The following is a 20,190-nucleotide window of genomic DNA, read 5'->3' as shown; positions in this document are numbered from 1 at the left end:
TTCTCTGCCCCATGACTCCTCCACACTGGAGTGTGGGGACAGTTCTGCTTTGGTGTTTTCCTGTCCCTCTGGTCACTTGGCCCAGCTGTGGTGGGTGTGGAGCACTGTGGAAATAAGTCTGGCCAGTGAGAGAGAAAGCCAGAGACGCTTTCCCATGAATTGGTCTGGGAAGTTTTAGTGAGGCAGAGAGAAAAAGAAAGGTAAACAAATGATAAACTATCTGCAGGTGTTGTTTTCAACAAGTTGTTTTCCTCCTAAGATGTTTTACCAAAGGGTGTCTTCTTAATTAGCCAATCAAGTGAAATGTGTTGATTAAATGACCAATCAGGTCCCCCTGTATCCAACCAGGCTACAAAAGAAGGGGTTCCAAGAAAGTCAGGGCTTCTGGCCTCTCATCCTTCTGACCTGGAGTCTGTGGACAGGTCAGGACGCGAAATGAATGCCATGCACGCTGAAACTTCTAAGGTAAAAAGAAGAAAGTTTATTTCTTGACTTTGATATATATAGACTTTCAAAAGTGACCCTGGATTGGAGGATGAAACTGTTACTTCTCTAATGGCCCTGGTTAAACTAACAGTCTATCAAATTTCTCCTTTTCTAGAAAAGAATACAAAAACAATCATGATTTACATAAAAATGCATGAGAAACTCCATTACAAAAATATAAATTTGAGAAGGCTTAGAAGAACTTAAAAGAACAGGGTGACATTCCTTGTTGAGTTTGTGAGGGTCTTCAGGATGAGGTGAGAGATGAGGATCTCACTCCATGTTCTCAGAAGGCTGATTTATTATTTTATTATATATATTATATTAAAAGAAAATTATATACTAAAACTATACTAAAGATAAAGAAGACATCAGAAGGCTATAAAAGAATGGATAATAAAAATCTGTGGCTGACCAGAGTCTTGTCACAACTGGACTGGGATTGGCCATTAATTAAAAACAATTCTCACAATCCGTCAATCAAAGATGCACCTGTTGGGAAGTAACCTCCAGACCCCAATCCAAGCAATCAGAAAATTATTGTTTACATTTCTTTTCTGAGGCTTCTCAAGAGGAAAATCCTGGCAAAAGGATTTGTCAGAAAATATCATGGTGACAGCGCATGAGAAACTCCATTACAAGAATGTAACCATCAGAAGGCTTAGAAGAGCAGGGTGACGTGTGTCATTCCTGGCTCAGGAGCAGAGCAGCGTGCTCTGGATGAACTGGCAGAGGCAGGGGATGCTGCTGTGGCCCAGGTGTCCCCCTGGGCTGGCCCGAGGCAGCCGGCCCGTCACCAGGAGCCGCACGTAGCACGCGCTGAACAGCACCAGGAGCTGCTGGGCCATGGCCTGCAGGGAGCAAGAGATCTGTCAGAGCAGCTGTGTCACTCTGCCCCGTGGTTTATTTGGTGTGGGGTCGCTGAGATGAGCAATGGAAATGACCCTGGCTCATCCCAGGCTGCAGGGGCTGAGGGAGGAGGACTGGCTGTTCTCTGCTTCCCCTTTAGTTTGGGGTTTTGTCTTAGCCCAGACCAGCCTGGCTTCAAACCAGCCACTGGTTTAAAATGTGGAATTCAGGTTTACAAATGTGGAATTCAGGTTTTTCAGGGTTTCCTCCTCCTCATGGCTTCAAACAAGCCCCTTGTTTTAAAGCAGGCTTCAAACCGGAATTCAGGTTCACAAATGTGTTATTCGGGTTTTTCAGGGTTTCCCCCTCCTCCTAGCTCCAAAAGCAGCCACTGGTTTTAAACCTGGCTTCAAACCAGCCACTGGTTTTAAACCAGCCATTCGTTTAAAATGTGCAATTCAGGTTTACAAATGTGGAATTCAGGTTTTTCGGGGTTTCCTCCTGCTCCTGACTTCAAACCAGCCACTGGTTTAAAACATGGAATTCAAGTTTACAAATGTGGAATTCAGCTTTTTCAGGATTTCCTCCTGCCTTCAAACCAGCCTCTCGTATTAAACCTGCCTTCAAACCAGCTACTGATTTAAAATGTGGAATTCAGGTTTGCAAATGGGGAATTCAGGTTTAGAAGTGGGGAATTCAGATATTTTTCAGGGTTTCCTCCTCCTCCTGCCTTCAAACCGGCCACTGGTTTTAAACCTGGATTAAAACCGACCCTGGGCTGTGTTGTTTGGGTCCTGGCTGTCCCGAGGGCATCACCTGCCCCAGCTCTGCTCCCTGGGAGCCCAGCCCAGCATCCACAGGGATGGGAGGGGAGGCATGGAGAGATTCCTTCCTTAACCAGCCCCTCCCAGCTGTGCTTTGTGCACTTCAGCCCCCAGCCCTGCCTCCAGGCCCTGGCAGCCCACATCACTCACCTGCAGGGGACACAGGTAAGGGACACTGGGGACAGCCTGGGGACACAGGCAGGGACACTGGGGACAGCCTGGGGACACGGGCAGCTCCTGCCCCAAGTCCTGCATTGGCTGCGGTGGAGGTGAGCAAGGACAGAGAAGTGGCCCAGGTCCCCTTGTGGCCAGCAGTGCTGGCACACTGTCCCCACAGGGGGTGACACCGAGTCACTGCTGGCCTGCAGGTGGCCCTGGGGACCTGCCCACCCTGTCCCTGCCTCCTCGGGCTTGTTTTGGCCTCTAGACAGCCAGAGAGCTGCAGGGATGTCACCTGCCCTGAATTCACTTAGTGACGGGAAAATAAATCAAAATCATCCCATCCGTGCTGAGCAGGAATCAGGGCACATTTGTGGCTCAGCGTGGCACAAGTCTTTGAAGGCACTTTCCATGGAGGGGAAACAAAGGCTGGGCTCATCCATGGCTCAGCTCAGCCTTGGCAGGGCCATCAGGTCCCTGGGGAGAGGTTTTCTTCCAAACAGGACCCTTGGGACCAGCAAGGAAAAGCCCAACCCATGAGTTCCTCAAGGATTATCCCCAGCTGCTCAGACAGCTTTGAACTCAGGTTTACAAATGTGGAATTCAGGCTTTCTCCTCCTCCTGGCAGCACCAGGGCTGGAGAAGGTCTGTGTGGGCTTCCAGGTGCTTCTGCTGGAGGAAAAGGTGGTGTCCCCCTGGCTGGGATGAGTTTTGGAGCTGAGATGCCTCAGGGGTGATTTGGTGCCTCTATAAAGGGGATATTTCTCCTCACCTGGGGTGGGCCCTCGGGGATGAGGTGCAGGAGCTCACTGCAGGTCACAGGATCTTTATTCAGGGTCACCCCTCTGGATAAAAGAGGAGATTCTTCACATGGAGCCTCCTCCTCCACCCCCAGCTCGGGCTGAGCTGCCACATCCATGACCACCCAGAGCTTGTTCAGCCTGTGCCTCAAGCCTGCCTGCAAGAGAAGGAGATTTTGGGGCTCTCCAAAGGCAGGTAGCAGTGTTGTCCTGTGGAGAACCTTTATAAGGTACCATGTGTGGGATCTCAGCACCTCAGGACTGATGTGCAGAGTGACCGAGACTATCCTTGGGGGGCTCGGGAGTCCTGGAATGTTGCCAGAAGTGTCTGGTGGCTGGACTTTGATCCTGCACGGGAGACGACACCTGTATGAGGATGGGAGGATTTCACTGGGTGAATGGTGAAGGGATAAGTTAATTAGAATGTGAAACACAGGGTTTAAGATTTCTGTACAGGGGGGTCTAAAGAAGTAAGATGGAGGAATTGGGGCGTGTCCTGTCCTTCTTCTTCTTCTTCTTGACCTCCATCTTCTGTGGTGATGTTGGCACTTTGGGATTGGTTATTGCTAAAAGTGCACTGGTTAATAAGGGTAAAAGGTATTGGGGAAAAATTATAAATATTGTATATGTAACTTCGAGTATAAAGATAAGAGACCGCCCCGGGGGCTCTCAGTGTGCTCATGGCTGGCTGCTGTGCAGACCTCTGTTGGGCTGAGAGAAAATCTTTTAGATAAACAATTAATAAACACCGAGACCGGGAAAAGATCTGAAGTCTCTTCTCGTCCTTTGAATCGCGGGCTGTCCAAGGCCACCCCGAGCCTTTCCAGGTCTTTAAAACAGCCGAGAAACCGACAACCATGGATTTATTCCTGGGATTTCCCACCCCAGGCAGCAGTGGTGTCCTGATGACAGAGTTTAAAAGGTACAATTTTCTCTTTTTTTGCACATTTTTCACTCCTGGAGTTTCCCATGCCCAGCACTTGGAGCTGGGTGTCCCTGCCATGGCCTGGCTGCCCTCAGTGACAGTGGCTGCTCCCAGCACCACGGACACAGCCTGGCATGGAGAATCCTGTCTTTAAAAACAGAGTTCTCTCATCCCCTGTGTGAATTCAGGAATTGCTGTCCCTCCCTGAGCTGAAGCTTCCAGGGAGATGAGCAGCCTGGAGATTTCAGGGCTCTCACCTCACAAAAGCAGTTCAGTGGATATTTACTCACCCACAGAGAGCAAAACATTTTCTGAAGGCCAAGAGGACAAATTTTTTATATAATTAACTCAATGCAGCAATTCCTGCTCCTCCAGGCTATCCCACTTTTTCCAGGAGGACAGCTCAAGGTGGCAGCTGTTCCAAGGTGTTGCCACATGCTTCCAAAATTTGCCTTTCATTCCTGGTGACTTTCCGTCATTAAAGCTGCACTGTTAATTATCCAGACACGCACATTCCATGGGGTCTGGACAAATTCCTGCTGAACTAGGCAGGGACAGGTGCACTTCATTCACCGCCCAGTCTGTCCAGTTCCCAGGGTACTCAAACACTCATTTGTCCTTGCCCATCTCCATCCCAGGCCAAAACAAGCCCGAGGAGGCAGGGACAGGGTGGGCAGGTCCCCAGGGCCACCTGCAGGCCAGCAGTGACTCGGTGTCACCCCCTGTGGGGACAGTGTGCCAGCACTGCTGGCCACAAGGGGACCTGGGCCACTTCTCTGTCCTTGCTCACCTCCACCGCCCCCAATCCGGGCTTGGGGCAGGAGCTGCCCGTGTCCCCAGGCTGTCCCCAGTGTCCCTGCCCGTGTCCCCAGGCTGTCCCCAGTGTCCCTTACCTGTGTCCCCTGCAGGTGAGTGATGTGGGCTGCCAGGGCCTGGAGGCAGGGCTGGGGGCTGAAGTGCACAAAGCACAGCTGGGAGGGGCTGGTTAAGGAAAGAATCTCTCCATGCCTTCCCTCCCATCCCTGTGGATGCTGGGCTGGGCTCCCAGGGAGCAGAGCTGGGGCAGGTGATGCCCTCGGGACAGCCAGGACCAAATAACACAGCCTAGTGGCTGGTTTGAGGCCATGATGTTAGGAAGGATGAAAGTTTGACAAGAGTCTCACAGATATGTGTGCTTAGCAGAAAGATTTTTGAATGTAGAGTCTGATGAAGGAATAGAGATGGAAGCAAGTTTTGATATAGAAGAAAAGAATTGCTGAGCCAGTCTCACTGGATAACCAAGGAGGCAAAGGGTGTGTTGGTTAGAAGGGGTTTTTATGGCTTAGAGCAAAGGATAAACCCACCCCAAACAAGAAGATGTTTTTACCAAGCAGAAAGAGAGCACAGGCAAACAAGTCAGCAAAGTTGCAAGTAGAAAAAAGGTCTCAGAATTTTCCACTGCAAGAAAACTGAAAAACAACTTCTAGCTTAAACTGTAATGTACTGACTTTTAGTGATTGGAGAACAGTAACATGAATATGGTAATTACAGTAGTTATGATGGGCTATAGATAATAGTTAAGGTATAGATTGGTCCTACTGCATGAAGATGCTGAGCAAAGAAAAGTCTCTAATGCATTGTAACCAAACCCAAAGGGTCTCCAGGCCTGCCTGCAGCTGGAGCTGACAGCTGTGGGCACAGCTCTGTCACCCACCACCCTGGGCTGCTGTAACCTCTTGGATGGCATAAACTGCATTTTGGAGAGCTGCCTGGAGTCCTGCATCCCTCATTTAGGCTCTTACACCATGAGGAGGAGGAAACCCTGAAAAACCCGAATTCCACATTTGTAAACCTGAATTCCACACTTTAAACCAGTGGCTGGTTTGAAGCCAGGCTGGTCTGGGATAAGACAAAACCCCAAGCTAAAGGGGAAGCAGAGAGCAGCCAGTCCTCCTCCCTCAGCCCCTGCAGCCTGGGAAGAGCCTTGGTCATTTCCATTGCTCATCTCAGTGACCCCACACCCTCAGCTGCCCTAAACCCCTTCCTGCTCTCTCTCCTTTGTTTCTAGGGATTCACTCCACTGATTTTTCACAAAATTGCCCATTCTTAGTGCTGGTCGTGGGACACTTTTGAGTAGAATTTTCCAAGAGCAGCGTGTTGGGGATGTGAGTCCTGCCAGCTGAGGCAGCCAGAGCTCTGTCCTTGTGCATCTGCTGCACCTGCCAGCAGCACAGGGATGCAGGAAAAATGCAAAATCCAGAGGGTTAAAATGGATCTGACATTGGAGCAGACAGAGCCATTGTAAATCTCTGGGTTATTTGCTGCTCTCAGGCAGTTTTGGGACAGGTAGGTCGAGGTGAAGGCTCCCTGGATTAGTCCTCTAATGGACCATGCTGTCCTGAATAAATGTTGAATTCAGGTTTGCAAATGGGGAATTCAGGTTTTTCAGAATTTTCTCCTCCTCCTGAATGACTTTGCCCTCCTGCAGTGTTCTCTGTCCCCTTCCCTGCTTCACTCTGGCTTCTCTCTCCATTTGTATTTTAAGCCTCTCTCTGTGTCTCTTTCACCTTCCTTCAACACCTTCTTGGAGCCTTAAAACTCTCTTCATTCCCCTAAATCCCTGTCTATTGCAGAAAAATCCTCTCTGAAAAGGAGCAAATGAGCCCAAGGTTTTGAGGACTGTTTGGTTTTCTCCCCCTTGTTTTTTTGTTTTTTTTTTTTTTTTTAGCAGTTTTTCAGTTTTTGTTTGGTTTTCTTGGTTTGGTTTTGGGGTTTTTTGCCATAGGAACTTTGCTATCCCTCTGCCTATAGGCAGAATCATCAGTGGCACATAATTATAACACATTTTTAGGAATAATTGTCTGCACTAATGAATCCCACTTTAATCCTTTAGACTCATTATTTCCAATCACTTTTGGGCATATCTCAATCCCCACTTACAGAAGAAATAAAAACATCCCAATTCCTCATACTCTCCCCATAGGAAACAAAGCAGATCCTAGGAATGCCATCCTCTGGATCACAGCATCAATAATAATTGATGCTGTGATAAATTGATAAAGGTAATTGATGGAATTGATAAATGTCTCCAGCAGGAGGAATTTATCCAGGAGGGATCTGACCAATTTCCACTAATTCCCTGAGCAATTCCCACCAAGGATACTTGCAGGATGTTGTGTGGTCCATCCAGGACATCTGTAATCCCCAGGATTATGCTGTATTTGATAAAGATTTCATTGACAGCTGCCAGCCTCACATCTGTGTTCACATTTAGCTGTTAAAGAATGCAAGGAAAAATAACACAATCCACAGCAAAACTGCAGCTGGATAATGCCAAATACTGCAGCTCGGAAAGGAGAACAGTGGGGTTGATTTCCAGTGTCATGTTCTCCCTTCCACCCCCCAGCAATCTCCTTTCCCAAACCTCTGAACCCCCACATTTGCCTGGTCTCCTCTTGGAAGAATAATTTGCTCCATATCCCCCTTCTGGATTTTGAATCAGATTTTCCAATCTTATTCTTCAGCCAAAGAAATGGTGCCAGTGATGCCAGAGGCAGCAGGGAATGCAAGGAGGAATCAGCAGGAGCAGGGCAGGAGCTGGGAGCACAATCCACACTCTGCAAGGGCTGCTCTGCAGGGTAACCCTGCTGGGGCCTCTCAGTGCTCAAAGAAGATCCAGGAGAGCTGCAGAGGGACTGGGGACAGGGATGGAGGGACAGGACACAGGGAATGGCTCCCACTGCCAGAGGGCAGGGCTGGATGGGATATTGGGAATTGGGAATTGTTCCCTGGAGGATGGGCAGGCCCTGGCACAGGGTGCCCAGAGCAGCTGTGGCTGCCCCTGGATCCCTGGCAGTGCCCAAGGCCAGGCTGGGCAGGGCTGGGAGCAGCCTGGGACAGTGGGAGGTGTCCCTGCCATGGCAGGGGTGGCACTGGGTGGGATTTAGGGTCCCTTCCAACCCAAACCAGGCTGAGATTCTCTAACCCTCTGCTCTCCACCAGCAGGAGGTCTGATCCAGCCTGAGCAGCTCCAACCCTTCCCTCTCAAGCATTCCATCCCCTCCCTTGGCTGCAGAACACCCCTTGCCTTCCCTGAGTGCTGTAAAATTGTTCCCTCCTCCCTGGATCATTGTATTCTCTGCCTGCAGCCAGCAAATGCCCCAGCAGGAGGAATCCTACTCCCCTCTCTCCACATTCCCACTCCAGGAGCCTCCTCTCACCTTCCTGTGGTGCCCATCAATGACCAGGATCACCAGGACAGTGAGAGCCAGGGCCACCAGTGTCACCAGCACGCCAGCCCCCCAGGAGTGGCCCAGGGAACACAGCTGGAGGGTGGAGTAAAGGTTTGTCCAGAGAGAGATGTAGAATACCTGGGGGAAAATAGAGAGGCTGGTGAGAGTCACAAACCCATGAAAGTGAGAAAAGTCACAGCAAGAAGGAAATAACAATTCTTTCTCCCTTACAAATTAGGTCCCATGAGATTTTTCACGGGGTGAGAAAGGACAAAATTTCTTTCCAATAATAAATAGAGCAAAGAAAGGATTGGAAGGACTGAGTGAGCCCTAGTTTATTTTAAAAAATCACCACTCACCAAAGACAAAGAGTGAATTATTAATGATGATTCATCCCTAGGAAGGATTTCAGCTGAGTTCTTCCATTTAGATGAGGAATGCACTCACTGAGGCATATTGATAATAATTCTCAGAGTGCCTGGATTTAGAAAGTTCCTATTTCAAGGTGGTGCAGACACCACTCCATTACAGTAATGCTCAACCAGGGGGCACTGACACAGGGTTAAAGGGCTGGGTTAAAGTCAGGGAAAAATGGATTCCTTCACCTCACAGAGGATGGATTTGGGCAGGAGATTGCCTAGGAGCAGGTGTGACATGTAGGGCATGGCATCATCTCATAATGACAAAATTCAGGTGCACCAAACCCCTCAAAACTGAACATTGAACATTCCCAGTATCAGTGAAAGGAGATTTGCATAATGGCTATCAAAACAAACAAACAAATAAATAAATGAATAAATAAATATTTGGGTTTGATCACACCCTCAGCACACTGCAAAGCACCAGCCTCACAGCAGATGCTCGTGGTTGGGTCTCTGGAGAAGTTTCTTTCACCAGAAGACAAGACCAAAAGTTGACTGATTTGTTTGTCTAAATTAACATCAGGACCAGAATGCCTTCAGGTCTTTAAAATCAAGTTCTAAACCAAGCCTATTGTAGGTGCTGTCACCTCACCAAGTGCTGGTCACCCATGGGCAGCCTGGGTGGAGACAAGACACCAGACTTTGGTGGGACTTCACTAACAGGGTGGAGAGAGGCCCTGCCCTCCATCTGCAGCAATTCTTTGAGCTGGAATGTCGGAATTCAGGACATCCCTCTGGCTGTCCTGGACTGCTCAAGCCCCTGGCACAGAGCCCAAGACACCTGTGACTTTGATTATGACCCGTGGAAAAAATTACCAACCTTACATGAGGATCTGCAAGCCACAAAAGTCTAAGTAGAATGATAGTTAGCTTGTCACAGGGTGAAAAGTGGATTTATTGGGGTTTTTAGAATGGGGGTTCAGGAGGCAAGATGGAGAAATCTGGACATGTCCAGCCTTTCTCCTTCTTCTTCTTGGCCTCCATCTTCTGCTGTGGTGGTGGCACTTTTGGATGGGTTTAAGGTAGAAGCTCACTGTCTAACATAAGTGATGGGTATTGGAAAGTTATGGTAAATAATGTACACGTAGTTTTAGTATAAAAAGATAACACCACCCTGAGGGCAGTCAGTGTGCCTCTGTCTGACCTGCTGAATGGACCTCGACAGGCCAGAGAAAGAATTTTATAGATCAGAAACAATAAACAACCTTGAGAACGAGAATAGAGGAGTTCTGACTCCTTCTTCAACTGCTGGGCTGGGAAAAGAGATTTTCTAATGCATCTTGGGGTCATCCTGACCAGCAGAAGTCCCAAGACTGGAATTGCCAAGAGAACCCACCAGGAACGTGTCAGAACCAGGATTTGCTGCCCAGCCCTGCTCCCTCCCTGGGCACAAGAACCCGGGTGCCAGGCTGGGCAGCCCGCAGTGCCCTCACCATGGCCATGGCAATCTGGCAGCCCCTGGAGCTGTAGAACAGGTACTGCCTCACTCGGGGGCTCAGCACTCCCTCCTGGATCAGCCTTCTCCATGGATCCATTGGCACCTGCCAGGAACAGACACAGAACCACAGCCAGCCTCCAGGGTGGGCTCCAACCCCAGCAGAGCCGGCTGGGCAAAGCTCCTGGGTGCTGGGGCTCAGTAAAGAAGGATGTTGTGTAAGAGCCTGAGATGAGAGATGGGGGACATCAGGCAGCTCTTCAAAATGTTGTTTATTGTCTACAAAATGCTGCTTATTGTATACAAAATGCTGTTTATTGTATATTACAGCTCTTCAAAAGGCTGTTTATTGTATATTACTGCTCTTCAAGATGCTGTTTATTGCATACAAAATGCTGTTTATTGTATACAAAATTTTGTTTATTGTATATTACAGCTCTTCAAAAGGCTGTTTATTGCATACAAAATGCTGTTTATTGTATATTACAGCTCTTCAAAAGGCTGTTTATTGAATACAAAATGCTGTTTATTGTATATTACAGCTCTTCAAAATGCTGTTTATTGCATACAAAATGCTGTTTATTGTATATTACAGCTCTTCAAAATGCTGTTTATTATATATTACAGCTCTTCAAGATGCTGTTTATTGCATACAAAATGCTGTTTATTGTATATTACAGCTACTCAAAATCCTGTTTATTGTATATTACAGCTCTTACAAATGCTGTTTACTGTACATTACAGCTCTTCAAAATGCTGTTTATTATATACAAAATACTGTTTATTGTATATTACAGCTCTTCAAAATGCTGTTTATTATGTACAAAATGCTGTTTATTGTATATTACAGCTCTTCAAAAGGCTGTTTATTGTATATTACTGCTCTTCAAGATGCTGTTTATTGCATACAAAATGCTGTTTGTTGTATACAAAATTCTGTTTATTGTATATTACAGCTACTCAAAATCCTGTTTATTGTATATTACAGCTCTTACAAATGCTGTTTACTGTATATTACAGCTCTTCAAAATGCTGTTTATTATATACAAAATGCTGCTTATTGTATATTACAGCTCTTCAAAATGCTGTTTATTGTATACAAAATGCTGTTTATTGTATATTACAGCTCTTCAAAAGGCTGTTTATTGTATACAAAATTCTGTTTATTGTATATTACAGCTACTCAAAATCCTGTTTATTGTATATTACAGCTCTTACAAATGCTGTTTACTGTATATTACAGCTCTTCAAAATGCTGTTTATTATATACAAAATGATGTTTATTGTATACTACAGCTCTTCAAGATGCTGTTTATTGTATACAAAATGCTGTTTATTGTATTTTACAGCAGGCATGGGTTGTGGTAAAGCTGCCAGCTACAGCTTTATGCAAGACTGAAGCCCCTTTAGTTCTGAATTAAAATCATATTTTATATTATATTTTATATTTATATTATGTTTTAACATAAAGGAAATTATATATTAGGAAAAATATACATGTATTATATAAAGAAAATTATATATTTTTTTCTTTGCTGAGCATCTTAATACATGCTAATCAATCATCATCATATATAATACCTTTACTATTACCTATAGCCTATCACAACTATCATTACCATATTACAGTCAATATTATCCAGCCACATGAGTTAGCATGGTAGAGTTTAAGGCTAAAGTTGTTCTTCTCTTTTCTGGCAGTGAAAAATTTTTAGACCTTTTTTCTGTGGCAGCAGCTCTCTGGCCACAGAGAGCAGCACAACTCTCCCAGGCCTTTCTGGGAAAGGCTGTGAGAAGATCAGAGAAAAGAATGAGAAACAATTCTTATCTCCACTTGCTGCACCTGTTGTTGTGCACATGTGGAATGTGTTATGGAGATTTGTTTACCAAAGGGTGGTTTCTTAATTAGCCATTGGTGGTGGTGTTTGGATTGGAGGAGCAATTGGGTCCAGGTGTATTATAACTGTCTATAAAAGCAATGGGTTCCTTAATAATGAGATATATAATAAAGAGATTGATCAGCCTTCTGTGAATCATGGCACCAATGCTAATTATTATCCAGCTGGAGGCCACTGAAATGACATTTTTCTATTTGTCACATCTACATGTTTGTTTGCCTGTGGTATCTTTCTGCTTTTCCTGAGACCTATTTCTACTTGGTAAAAACATCTTTTTTGTTTGTGGTCAATATATATCCTTTGCTCTAGTCATAAAATCTCCTTCCAGCTCAAATTAACCTTTGCTTTTTTAGTTGGCCACTAAGACTGGCTCAGCAATTCTTAATTTAGACATCTGTTATTCTTCTATATCAAAACTTGCTTCATCTCTATTCTGCTCTCAGGTTCTACATTCAGAGATCTTGCTGCCAAGCACACATAGCTGTGAGACTTTCTTGTCAAATTTTCATCTTTCCCAACAATGCAGGACACATTGTATGGTGCAAAAAGACAAGATCCATCCCAGTTTATTTCTCACATCCCCTTTTATAAGGTTTTTTAAGAACATCCCCTGTCTACTCCCAATTGGTCAGTAACAAGTTGTAATTGGTCACTCAAACCCTCAGTGTGTACGTGCAGGAAAAGTTGTTTGTGAGAGATAGTTTTCGTTTTTCTATCTAACAGTGTAAAAACAGTTTATAAAAGTGGCTCATGTTTATCAGAGCCCTAGAGCTCTTTCTCAGGGAAAGCAGGTTGTTTTCCACAGTCCTAGAGCTCTTTCTCAGGGCAAACAAGTTGTTTTTCTCTGCTGCAGGACTCTGTTCTCAACAAGAGCTGTCAGCTTTCTCATGGTTTGTTGGCTTGAGTCAGGATTTGGTTTGTAGGCCTTTGGCCTGCTGTTTCACTGTGAGAAATGAATTTATGGAACATTTTTAAAGTTTGATAGAAGCTTTATATAGCATGTATAAATTTTCTGTGTCAATTTTCTGCAAATTCATTTCTCACATTTCACTACAACTCCTCGTGGGGCTCTGCAACCCAAATGTGTGTCCCAGAGCTGCCTCCCACAGGGAGCATCTCCAATCCCACCCACAGAGCTGCCACAGACCCAAAATTGTGTTCCTGCCTCAGCTGCAGTGAATAAAACCTGCCTGGGAAGGGCAGGGACAGTCACAAGGGAAGAAAATGCCTTTTTGTGATGAAGGACAAGATAAGGCAGATGTCCCAGGGATGTTCTGCCCTATCAGAGTGAATTTTAAGCAAAAATCACTCCAAACTATCTTCAAAGAGTTTCTTCACAGAGATTTAAGCCAAGTTCATCCCAGCTGACTTCCAGCCCACAGGGAATAGACTGAAGTTGGGCTGAAACAAGCAAATCTCAAACCAAACAAAACCCCCAAAGCCATCTGGGCCGTGGGTGTAAATGCAAATTATGCAAATCCAGCTGGAATTAACTCCCAGGGGAGCTCACCTGGATGCCAAGGGACTGCAGTTTGTCAGCACAAAGGTCCATGTCAAAGGAGGAGCTGGGGCAGGTGTTGTCCAGGCTGAGCACCAGCAGCACCTGGCCTTGGGGGGGTTCTGCAAGAGCCCAAAAGAGCCATGAGCACATCACAGGGGGGCTTTATCCCACAGCCAGGCAGCTCCTGGCAAAGGGGAGCCTGAGAACACAAACCACCCTAGTGTGACTTAAACTGATCCAGAATCCCCTCCTTGGCCATTGCTAAGGAGCTCTGCAAGCAGCCTGAAACCGTCTGGAAGGAAACAGACTGCAGAAAGGGAGGAAACCCCAAAAAACATCCCAGGAGTGAGCAGCCAGAGATAACATGAGATAACAGATGGTCTGATCAGCAGCCCAACCATGTTCTGCCTCAGCAACCCCTGACTGGAAGTGTGGAGGTCAAAAGCAGGCCAAAGGCCTACAAACCAAACCCTGACTCAAACAACTTGTTTTCCACACTCTTAGAGATCTTTCTCAGGGAAAACGAGTTTTGGAATTGGATGGAGCAGGTTCTAACACATTGCTGGTGGGTTTTCTTGGAATTGCCAAGAGAACTCCCAGGGATGTGTTAGAACCAGGATTTGGGTTCTTGTGCCCCGCTCCCTCCCTGGGCACAAGAACCCAGTGCCAGGCTGGGCAGCCTGTGGTGCCCTTACCATGGCCATGGCCATCTGGAAGCCCCTGGAGCTGTAGACAAACCAGCTTTGGATTTCTCAAAAACCAGTTTTGGCCTTCTCAAAAAACAGTTTTGACTTTCTGATGGTTTCTCTTGGCTCAAGTCAGGATTTGGTCTGGAGGCCTTTGGCCTGCTGCTTCCCCGCCACATGGAGGGACAATGGGCTCAGGCTGCTCAGTGGTGCTGAGGCTCACTGCCCTCTTGGAGACCCCCATCACCATAAAAACCAACTAGAGCAATGAATTCAAGTGCTTTCCAGCAATCCCTTTGCTTGGGAATGTGGCAGGGCAGTCCTGGAGCACCCCCAGGCCCCCCAGCAACGTGGCTGCAAGTGTGGCTCTGCTCAAGGCTCTTCCAGTGTCAGCTCAGGGCAGGATCACAGATGCCTCCTAGACTCAAGTCAGGAGCCTAAAGAGTGTGAGGACAGCCTGTCCTAGATTTGAGGAGCAGCACAGGAGAGCTGTGATCTCCAGGCAGCCCATCTGGCACCCACCTAGAGCTTACACAAGCTGTGCTGCAGAGAGAGGAAGAGTTTGGGCCGGAGGAAGTGGCTGAGATCCTGCTTCACTGAAAGGTTTCACCCTAATTTCCTTCCCCAGGAGACACTGAGAGCAAACATGGGGCCCTGCTGGAGGGTGTGAGTGAACAGCAATCCATGGCTCTGCCAGAGGGTTCAAAGGCCTGTCCAGCCTGGCCTTGGACACTTCCAGAGATCCAAGGCCAACCCCAGCTGCTCTGGGCACCCTGTGCCAGGGCCTCACACCCTCACAGGGGAAATTCTTTCCCAATATCCAATCTAAACCCACTCTCTGTCAGTTTAAAGCCATTCCTCGTTGTCCTGGCACTCCAGGCCCTTGGACAGTCTCTCTCCATCTTTCCTGAAGCCCCTTCAGGCCCTGCAAGGCCACCCTGAGGTCCCCCCAAAGCTTCTCCTCTCCAGGTGCACAATCCCAGCTGTCCCAGCCTCTCCTCCCAGCAGAGCTGCTCCATCCCCTGATCCCCCTGGAGCCTCCTCTGGATCTCTGCAGCAGCTCCAGCTCCTCCCTGTGCTGGGCCAGGGCTGGGGCAGCTCTGCAGGTGGGGTCTCACCTGGGCACAGGGGCTCCTGTGCCCTGCTGCTCCCAGCACAGGTCAAGTTTCCCAAAGATTTCTCAGCTTCAAAGGTCAAAAGGAAAGGCCTGCTTTTCTATAGGTTGATTTGTTCATTCCTGCATATCAGGCATTAAAAAAAAACCCTCAAAGCATCTCCATCCCCTTCCCAAACTGCTGAAACATCCACAGTGTTTTGGTACCTTCACAAGTGAGATGCTGTTAAAGAGCATCTTTGGTAAAATCTGTCAGTGGTTATTTTAAGGACACTGAGCTCAGATCTGCCTCTCCCCTTAGCAATGAGCTACTCCCTTACCTGGCACCCACTGCAGGGCTCCTTCCTTGAGATCATTCTTGCTGTACAGGAGGGAGGACCCATTTTTCTCAGTTCCACCAGTCTGACTTTTCTGGGCCATGCTGAAGGTGTGTCTCCTGTGTTTTCTGGTCAGAAATTCAGCATTTCTCTCTCTAATTCAGCATTTTTCTCTCTCTCCCTGCTGGGAAACACCAAGCAGCCCCACAGCAGCTGAGTGGGGAGCAGATTGTGAAACCCTCACTCCCACTGCTGTCTTCCTGCTTCCCATGAGCCACGAGGCATTTTTGAGCCCTGAAAAGAGAAAAAGAACATCCCAAATCTTGCAGAGACAGCAAATAAAGGATAATAACAGAGACTCTGCTCCTGTGGGATGTCAGCACCTGGTGTTGGCCAGTGTGAGCTCAGTACACACTGACTCACTTTTTATGTTTGGTTTTTGATGAGAGGTGGAAAAGTTATCCTTAAACATTCCTTAAATTATCCTGACATCCATCAGCATTCACATTTTGCAAGCAATTAGCAAGGAACAGGTAGGGTTTCTCCTTGCCAAGCCTCTTAGTCATCACCTTCAGAGGGACCTGGAGCTGGTGGAAATGCCCCTCCCTGGAAGTGACACAGGGACAGATCCTCACCACAGGAGGGGAGAAGTGCAGATGAGGCAGAAAAATGCATCTGCTGAAGGCAGAGTCAAGCAGGAGCTCCCACCCACAGCAGTGAAGCCTTTGAGGGTCTCTGCTTTCCCTTCCCTTCTCTGCTTTCCTCTCCCATCTCCTCTCTTTTCTCTCTCCTCTCTTTTCCTTGTTCTTCACCTCTGCTTTCCCTTCCCCTCTCCTCTGATTTCCCTTCCCCTATTCTCTGCTTTCCTTTCCTTTCTCCTCTCTTTTGCTCTCCTCTCTTTTCCTTTCTTCTATCTTTTCCTTTCTCTCTTCTCTTCTCTTCTCTTCTCTTCTCTTCTCTTCTCTTCTCTTCTCTTCTCTTCTCTTCTCTTCTCTTCTCTTCTCTTCTCTTCTCTTCTCTTCTCTTCTCTTCTCTTCTCTTCTCTTCTCTTCTCTTCTCTTCTCTTCTCTTCTCCTTCCCTTCCCTTCATCTTCATCTTCATCTTCTCCTTTCTCCTCTCTTTTCCTTTCCCTTCTCTTTTCCATTCTCCTCTCCTCTCTTTTCCTTCTTCTTCTCTGCTTTCCTTTCCCCTCCCCTCTCCTCTGGAAGTTCTCCCAGCACACACAGTGCCCAAGGTTTTCCAGGTGTTTTTCCCCTGCTGACACAGCTCTCTGACCTCCTGCCAGCACCTGTGGGTGGCTGTTCAATGCTTGGAAGACTCTGGAGTTTATTTTTCAATTACCTTCCACTCCAGCTCTCCAAAACCACCACTCACTATTTAACCTCTGCTCAAACCAGGAGCCTGTTGGTGTCTCTTGGTGGGAGGATCCCTCACAGATCTCACCCACTCTCCTCTCCAAAGGGGATTGATTTGTTTCTGAATTTTTTTTCTATTTTTTTTCTGATGGTTGTGGCTGTATTTACCCCCTTGCACAAAGCCAGGACAGTCTCTGGTTGAAGAATGTCAGAAAGGAAACGAAGGCAAGAAAAACAACATGGAAAATACCATGGAAACACAGGAGGAAAACATGGAAACACAGAGGGGAAAAAAACCATGGAAACACAGGGGAAAAAACCATGGAAACACAGGGGAAAAACCCATGGAAACACAGAGGAAAAACCCATGGAAACACAGGGGAAAAACCCATGGAAACACAGGGGAAAAAACCTTGGAAACACAGGGGAAAAACATGGAAATACAAGGGGAAAACATGGAAATACAAGGGGGAAAAAAAACCCCAAAGGGCTGAAAACTCCTTTAAAAAGCTGAAACTTATAGGATCCTAAAGAGTCTGAACTTAAAGCATCCCTGAAAACTTAAAGGATCCAAGCAGGGAGTGTGTGCCCACAGGATGGGCACAGCACCTGCTCTTCACCTGCACAGGTGAGGAGAGGTTCCCTGGGCACAGCTCGGCCATGGGGATCATGGGCACCACGTGTCACAGGGCACATCCCAGCACCAAAATCAGACTGGGTTTTCTCACTCCTTTCCCTCTTTTGCCACCCAACAGAAGGGAGTGTAAAATCAAGACAGAAAAGCCCACAGAGGACAGACGCAAAGAGGAAACTAAAGAAAAAATAAATTAAAAACTGAAGTAAAACCTGATTAGAACCAACCACCCCATTGCTGCTGCTGGCACATCCATTTGGAGATGAATCCAGGCTCTCTGGCTCAGATGATGAGGACTTGGGGGCTTTGGAGGACAGGAGGTGACAGTGAAGGTGCAGCAGCCCAGCCATCCCCAGGAGGGAAATGCTGGGAGCTCCTCAGCCAAAGCAGCTTTGGTTTTGCCTCTCAGTGCAGCACAGTTTGGCTGTGTTGCCTTTCCCTGCAGAACTGCCCATTTGGGGGATTGGATCCCCCCAAAGCTCTCTCTGATCCCTCCTGAGGCACCTCGAGGAGCAGCCTCTCCTCTCCTGCACTCCCAGGCTCTGTGCTCTCTACATTTCTTCTTTTTCTTTATGCAATGCCAACACCCCTCTGGTCAATTCACTTCCTTCTTTTTTGGACACCTCCAAGCCCTCACTAAACAGCAGAGAAACACATCCAGCAGGTCGTTCTGCCTCATTCCCAGAGCAGCCAGCAGAGCCTTACCTGGTGCTGGGAATGCAGCTCAGCCTCCTCCTCCTCCTCCCTGTCCTTTAGGTGCCACTGTCCCACTGTGCACTGCACAGGTGCCACACTGTGCCACCCCCAAGCAGGAAGGTGCTGGGTGATGTCCCCGTGTCCCCTGTGCCTCCTGGAGCAGGGATTTCCCAGCCCTGTGCCCCTGGCTCCCCCTTCTCACCCTGAGCTGCACGCAGGGACTTGCAAAATCTCCCTGGTGCATGTGACTGCCTGTGGCTGGCTCAGAAATGTGGGTTTAACCCTTTGTGCTTCCCCAGAAGTGTTCCCATGCTGGTTTTCAGAAATGTGGGTTTAACCCTCTGTGCTTCCCCAGAAGTGTTCCCATGCTGGTTTTCAGAAATGTGGGTTTAACCCTCTGTGCTTCCCCAGAAGTGTTCCCATGCTGGTTTTCAGAAATGTGGGTTTAACCCTCTGTGCTTCCCCAGAAGTTTTCCCACACCAAAGGCACAGCCCCAGGGGGAGATTCTCCTCCTCACCTGCAGCAGGGTGGGGGTCCAGAGCTGGAGCTGGAGCCTGAGGAATGTGAGGAGCTGAAGAGTGGCAGAGACAGGAGGCTCTCCCCTTCCTCCTCCTCCTCCTCTAGGATCAGCCAGGCAGGATTCAGGAATTACAAATCCCACGGTTGCACCACATCAGTTCCTGTGAGTGTTTCAAGAAGGGCTGGAGACATCAGAAGAGGCAAATACAGATCTCAAGGCTGACAAGAGGTCACTGTTCACCAAAGGGTCATGGAAAGCACTCAGGAACAGGGATGACAGCAGGGCAGGAGCTGTAGCCCTCCCCAAACCAGGCTGTGCTGATGTGGAGAAAGTTTCCCTTCCAGCAGCTCCAGAAGAAAAGCAGGAGGCTCAGGCAAAGACAGATGGATCATCCAGAGTGCTGCACATGCTGGAGTTGTTTGCCTGACAATGCTGAGACACCATGAAAACCAAACTCCCTGGCCTGAGAATTGTGGTGTCAGAGCTGCCCAAAAGCTGCAGGATCCATGGAGGGTTGAAACAAAGTAAATCCAGGGGTGGAAGGTTGAAAGAAAATGAAAAATCAGCTCTTGCAGTGTCTGTGTGCACTTCCTGGAGCAAAGGCAGAGTCAGATGGATCCTCCAGAGGAGCCATCCAGAGGATGCTGGAGTTGTTTGCCTGACAAAGCTGAGACACCATGAAAACCAAACTCCTCAGCCTGGGAATTGTGGTGTCAGAGCTGCCCAAAAGCTGCAGGATCCATGGAGGGCTGGAACAAAGCAAATCCAGGGGAGGAAGGTTGAAAGAAAATGAAAAATCAGCTCTTGCAGTGTCTGTGTGCACTTCCTGGAGCAAAGGCTGCTCTTCTGGAGGGATGGGTCCTGCTCCAGAGCTGTGAGTTCAGCCCATCACGTGGCTCCACAGGCAACAATTCCAGAGCCACTCATGGGATCCTGTTCCACTGGAAACCAGCAACACCATCCAGGCACTGGGAAAAATCCCATAAATCTGTCACCAGCTCAAGGCCCAGCTCCAATCCCCACCCAAGACAGGGCCATGGGAAGCTTTGAGGTCTTTTGCAAACGCTCCTCATCAAAAGTTTTGGCTTGGTTTGTTCCTCACCCACACAGAGATGCTGACAGGGAACACCAGAAGCCACAAGCACTGCCAGCTCTCTGCAGGAAATGCTCCAAGCAAATTCCTGTGGGACAATCACTTGAAAGCAGTGAGGATAACAAACTGAAGCACAGCCTCTGTGCCCCTCTTGCTTGGCAAGACACAAAAGGTCTTGGCATCAGCACCTCCAGCAGCAAACTCCTGCTCATTTGAGTGTTGGGATCACCAGAGGCTGGAATGCCAGCATGGTTTGGGTTGGC

The 20,190-nt window shown here is 47.8% G+C and overlaps 1 protein-coding gene across 3 annotated transcripts; it reads right to left on the bottom strand.

Moving 5' to 3' along the window:
- Window positions 1-458: 458 nt before the first annotated feature.
- On the bottom strand, window positions 459-19,780 carry TMEM268 (transmembrane protein 268). Of its 3 annotated transcripts, none has more exons than XM_063174677.1 (9): window positions 18,832-19,780; window positions 15,631-15,921; window positions 13,520-13,629; window positions 10,110-10,217; window positions 8,243-8,392; window positions 7,186-7,296; window positions 4,937-5,014; window positions 3,091-3,276; window positions 459-1,337 (listed from the first exon to the last, which is right to left on the bottom strand). In XM_063174677.1, the coding sequence occupies exons 2-9, from the start codon at window positions 15,728-15,730 to the stop codon at window positions 1,182-1,184; spliced, it is 999 nt and encodes a 332-aa protein (XP_063030747.1). In that variant the 5' UTR covers window positions 15,731-15,921; window positions 18,832-19,780; the 3' UTR covers window positions 459-1,181. The 3 variants fall into 3 exon arrangements, with proteins under 3 accessions (XP_063030747.1, XP_063030748.1, XP_063030749.1); XM_063174678.1 differs by lacking the exon at window positions 18,832-19,780 and adding an exon at window positions 18,323-18,502; XM_063174679.1 differs by lacking the exon at window positions 10,110-10,217.
- Window positions 19,781-20,190: the final 410 nt, after the last annotated feature.

The sequence above is a fragment of the Melospiza melodia genome, chromosome 22 (genome assembly GCF_035770615.1).
Source record: "Melospiza melodia melodia isolate bMelMel2 chromosome 22, bMelMel2.pri, whole genome shotgun sequence".
NCBI classification, from domain to species: Eukaryota; Metazoa; Chordata; class Aves; order Passeriformes; family Passerellidae; genus Melospiza; species Melospiza melodia.
Note: the sequence above shows the minus strand (reverse complement) of the source record. Positions and strands in the feature narration are given on the sequence as shown.

What these genes read in the sequence shown, in the direction of transcription:
- TMEM268 (XM_063174677.1), bottom strand. Translation starts at nt 15,730, where the DNA reads ATGGCCCAGAAAAGTCAGACTGGTGGAACTGAGAAAAATGGGTCCTCC. An exon ending in AGCCCTGCAGTGGGTGCCAG is followed by an intron (nt 13,630 to 15,630) that starts GTAAGGGAGTAG and finishes GGGCTCTTGCAG; the next exon opens with AACCCCCCCAAGGCCAGGTG. An exon ending in GACCACACAACATCCTGCAA is followed by an intron (nt 5,015 to 7,185) that starts GTATCCTTGGTG and finishes AGCCCCTCCCAG; the next exon opens with CTGTGCTTTGTGCACTTCAG.